Below are 5,153 nucleotides of genomic sequence, written 5' to 3'. Positions count from 1 at the left end.
GTGACATTCATGAAACTTGCTCCATTTATTGGTACCAGTCCTAGAACCATACCCTGAAAAATGCTTGAGGGTGGGATTCATAGAAACCTCTTTTGGTGGGGGGGGGCATTATATGACAGGCCTGGCCATCACAATATGCCCCCCCTTGCTATCTTACAAAATAAAAGTGTCACATTCATGAAACTTGCTCCATTTATTGGTACCAGTCCTAGAACCATACCCTGAAAAATGCTTGAGGGTGGGATTCATAGAAACCTCTTTTGGTGGGGGGGGGAATTATATGACAGGCCTGGCCATCACAATATGCCCCCCCTTGCTATCTTACAAAATAAAAGTGTCACATTCATGAAACTTGCTCCATTTATTGGTACCAGTCCTAGAACCATACCCTGAAAAATGCTTGAGGGTGGGATTCACAGAAACCTCTTTTGGTGGGGGGGGGCATTTTATGACAGGCCTGGCCATCACAATATGCCCCCCCTTGCTATCTTACAAAAATAAAAGTGTCACATTCATGAAACTTGCTCCATTTATTGGTACTAGTCCTAGAACCATACCCTGAAAAATGCTTGAGGGTGGGATTCATAGAAACCTCTTTTGGTGGGGGGGCATTTTATGACAGGCCTGGCCATCACAATATGCCCCCCCTTGCTATCTTACAACATAAAAGTGTCACATTCATGAAACTTGCTCCATTTATTGGTACCAGTCCTAGAACCATACCCTGAAAAATGCTTGACGGTGGGATTCATAGAAACCTCTTTTGGTGGGGGGGCATTTTATGACAGGCCTGGCCATCACAATATGCCCCCCCTTGCTATCTTACAACATAAAAGTGTCACATTCATGAAACTTGCTCCATTTATTGGTACCAGTCCTAGAACCATACCCTGAAAAATGCTTGAGGGTGGGATTCATAGAAACCTCTTTTGGTGGGGGGGAATTTTATGACAGGCCTGGCCATCACAATATGCCCCCCCTTGCTATCTTACAACATAAAAGTGTCACATTCATGAAACTTGCTCCATTTATTGGTACCAGTCCTAGAACCATACCCTGAAAAATGCTTGACGGTGGGATTCATAGAAACCTCTTTTGGGGTGGGGTGCATTTTATGACAGGCCAAACAATAGTTGCATTGGTTGAAATGACAGTGGACAGTTAATGATGGTTCCTTCGGGGCATTATGTGCATCCAGGGCACAAGTACGGTTGATCAACTGGCGGCCTTTGTACACATTGGTGGTGGTACCACTGCTGACAAATGTCACAGCAAATCTGAGAAAACAATAAATACTTGTTATGTAAGGTATGCATTATGGGATTTTGTTATGATAATAGAATATCTCTAATGTATTTCCCACTAACATTCTAACCATTCCTTCAATAATCGAAATCTTTCAAAAACATAAATGTTGTGTTATGAGAAAGAAATACATTTTCAACAAAAATGTATGGAAAAACAAGCAAAACATTAATCCTTTATCAGTTAATGCTGAAGATGCCAAATATAGTAGCAATTACCAACGCAAATGTTATGTTGATAAAGTCTGGAAACATATTTCTGCTAATTTTCTTTATTTGTAATGTGCAATAGGAAATTACCCAATGTTCTTCATCCTGCTCCTCCATCCCGCAGTAAAAGCAAAGCCTGCTTAGATCATCTGTTGAGACAAAACGTAATCAATATCTTCAGATAAACCACATTACAGATTTGGGGTCAAGGTGACCCATTCCAATTTTTGACTAAAAGGTCAATTATATAAGGACACATTTGTTGTGGTCTTTTATTATTTTGTGTGAAGAAAAGGCAAAACACACACAAACACATAGATTTTCTAAATGATTAAATCTGAGCACAGAGGAGCCATCTGCTCCTTCTTTCACTCTCTCCTTACCCTCTTTAGAATGGGAACCTGCACAATGTCATTACAAAACATCCAAAAACTTCTTTCGCACTGTACGCATCAATTTAAGTTTGGTTCTCATGGTTCTTTTGTTGTTCATCACATTAGCTTTACAGCTTAGATTATAATAAATTCAAGGTAAAAATTAACTGAGGATATCAGTTAAAAGTAATACACACCAATGAGCACATTGAAAGGAGGAAGATGGGGAAATCTCACATCTTAAATAAACCGCAGAATTGAAAGGGTGTGTTAGAGTGTGACGTGTGTAGCCTATATGAAATTGCAGTTGAAGATGCCTGCCTGCGATGCTTCATATGTTATCTGTTTGGAGTTGAGATACACAATATACTGTATGTAGTGACTATTTACCCTAATCTATACTTAAGCCACTGTGTTGCTTTTAAAACCCTGATAATGTCCCTGGTCAACAGTACCAATGGTCCAAGCAGTGATACAATACAACAATTTGCATGGCACATTATTAATATACTAGGTTATTGATGCATACTTATGAGATACAATTAATAAAAGTAACTACATGAAGTCATTGACAATGTTGAGAAAAGGTAACAAACCAGATTCTCTGAGGAGAGAAGTAGCAATGTCCAGCCTCAGCTCGTGCACTGCCTTCTGTGAGCTTTCAAACTCAATTGACTCCCCCAGTAAAATCTTCTCTGCAAACTGAAGAGAACCTTGATTAGTATATGGACTGCATGGTCTATGATTTTACCCTCAAATGGAATACAGACAAATTACCCAACAGATTTAAAGAATGACATGTTGTATATGTGTAGTTTGACACAATTCAATACATCTTTGATCAAGATGTATAAAAGCAAGTCAAGATATTCAGTCTAATTGCTACTGAATTTGAGTTTGAGAGTAATGTTTGGCTAAATGCATTTCACACTCACTTTTAAGGCCAGGACACCACAGGATGTGCTGTCTTGTTGGCGATTATGGGGGAGGGTGCTGCATGTCCATCTTGACACCTTGCAGCCTTTCATCCTCATAAAGGCTCTACAGTATGTATATAGTACATGTGTCAAGATGCAGCACATCATTGTCAAAATACTCATAAAACACCGGAACTAGTACACTGTATCAAATGTACCTTGTAGACTGCAGGCACACCTTCGTTTTGCCTTTCCCTTCTCCAAGTGGATCCAAGAAGAGGGTTTTCTTCTCATGGGGGTACATTACCTTTTATTATTCACATGGAAACACAACATGCATTAGGCAGGAACCATACATTACGCAGGTACGATGTAGGGTATTGTTTAGATTTGATCAATATTAAGTGACAGCATGTATGTGTGGCCCGGTTATCTTGCAAATCACTAATTATATATGGTGTATACAGCACTATAGATACAGATTGGAGCTTAAAATATGCTCCTATTCTCACCACCAACATCCAATGATGGTTCTCGTTCACAATTCCCACGATGACTGTGTGCCATTGGATCAACCTGAGAGTAGTTGCACAAGTATTACATTCCTGTTGAAAAATGCACATTTGCAACATTTACAAAAGCAAAGTTATTCCAATCATGTACATACCCGGATTCTTCCAAATGTGTGTTTCCAGATGGCGGTCATAGCGTAGCTGTCAATAACAGCTGCTTGACCGTCATTGCGCTGGTTGATTTTTCTGGGTATGGTTCTAGGACTGGTACCAATAAATGGAGCAAGTTTCATGAATGTGACACTTTTATTTTGTAAGATAGCAAGGGGGGGCATATTGTGATGGCCAGGCCTGTCATATAATGCCCCCCCCACCAAAAGAGGTTTCTATGAATCCCACCCTCAAGCATTTTTCAGGGTATGGTTCTAGGACTGGTACCAATAAATGGAGCAAGTTTCATGAATGTCACACTTTTATTTTGTACGCATAGCATATATGCTGACAAAGACTATGTAACATTTGTAAACATATTTAGATTATTAGATGACAACTATGTAAAATTAAACAATACATTTTAAAGCACGTTTATACAGACAGGACGTAACAATAATGATAAAAAAAACATTTAAAAAAACAAACTGAAAAGGAAGTGACGAACGAATTTCGACACCTCAAATACGGAGCGAAAAGTTAAACGAGAAGAATCAAGACTATGAGCTACCACTAAACAACTCACAGTCTGAAAATTACCATTAATAAAAACCCTGAACGTTTACTTTTCGTTTTAAACATCGTTTTAAGGTGTAAACCTATGGTGTTAACGTGTCATTTAGAGGTGTAAACGTGTCATTTAGAAATGCGCGTTCCCGTGACAAGGGGGGCATTTCATGACGGGGAGGCATAATGTGACACAACACCGGCATCGCTTCATACAACAGATCTGAGCTGTCCAACTATGACAACACTCCTTGAACATGCGCGCGCTATGGGAGAATCTGCCTTGGTACAAAGTAGTAGTGAAAACATGGTACGGAGTTTCATTGATTTGGGCATTCGCTCAATAAGCAAGTGGAATGGATTTGATAGTGAAGCACTGACACAGCGCTCTACAAAGTGCGGCGAGTGGATAGACCGATTCACGGACTTTCCACATGGTAAAAGTGGGGGGGTCTAAACTAATCATTTGAAAAAGTGGGGGGGACTTGTCCCACCCTCATATAATGGCTGCGACGCCCATGACTCCATGGAATATAACAAAAAGTGTATCTCCAGCCGGTTTCTCAAACTTACCCCACCTTTAAATGTAGCTTGATTCAAAAATATCTATGGTATTATGGCAATAAATCATTGACTTTTGTTGTATTTTTCACGAGTGTGTGAAGATGGTGAACTTTTTGTTCACTGCACCGTCACTCTGGAGAACTCCAAGTCAGGTAATACTGTGTAATGTCAACACAAACGTACACACACAATTGAATGCATTCTCTAACTCACACTGACACTGACAATGAAAGCAGCCTCTGCGAGAGACAGATTACTGATTACTGTGCATTGCCCTGTATGTAGGCTATAATGTGTTAGAATGGGACACTGACATGGTATGTGGAGCTGCAGAGTTAAAGCACTCAGAAAGTTGCTTTTACTTCTACCTTGACATAGCCCGAATTTTCGGCTGCAGTTCAGGCAGTGACAATCAGAAAAATTAAACTCTTCAGTTAAATTATTGTTAAATTCAAAGTTATAGAGACTGTAGGAGGGTTACTTAAGTTCAGCTCTGTCTCTCAGCGCTCTCTCTCTCTCTCTGTTTCATCTGGCAACAAAGCCATCCAACAGTAT

General features: G+C 39.8%; 1 protein-coding gene across 2 annotated transcripts; it reads right to left on the bottom strand.

Moving 5' to 3' along the window:
* Window positions 1-995: 995 nt before the first annotated feature.
* LOC117562048 (PHD finger protein Alfin1-like) lies at window positions 996-3,631 on the bottom strand. 2 transcript variants are annotated; one of them, XM_034239815.1, is made up of 7 exons: window positions 3,473-3,627; window positions 3,318-3,381; window positions 3,024-3,112; window positions 2,824-2,929; window positions 2,485-2,590; window positions 1,605-1,663; window positions 996-1,277 (listed from the first exon to the last, which is right to left on the bottom strand). In XM_034239815.1, the coding sequence occupies exons 2-7, from the start codon at window positions 3,324-3,326 to the stop codon at window positions 1,185-1,187; spliced, it is 462 nt and encodes a 153-aa protein (XP_034095706.1). In that variant the 5' UTR covers window positions 3,327-3,381; window positions 3,473-3,627; the 3' UTR covers window positions 996-1,184. The 2 variants fall into 2 exon arrangements, with proteins under 2 accessions (XP_034095706.1, XP_034095705.1); XM_034239814.1 differs by having other exon boundaries at window positions 3,318-3,631.
* Between the last annotated feature and the right edge of the window lie 1,522 nt (window positions 3,632-5,153).

Source organism: Gymnodraco acuticeps, unplaced genomic scaffold (assembly GCF_902827175.1).
Source record: "Gymnodraco acuticeps unplaced genomic scaffold, fGymAcu1.1, whole genome shotgun sequence".
Lineage (NCBI taxonomy): Eukaryota > Metazoa > Chordata > Actinopteri > Perciformes > Bathydraconidae > Gymnodraco > Gymnodraco acuticeps.
Note: the sequence above shows the minus strand (reverse complement) of the source record. Positions and strands in the feature narration are given on the sequence as shown.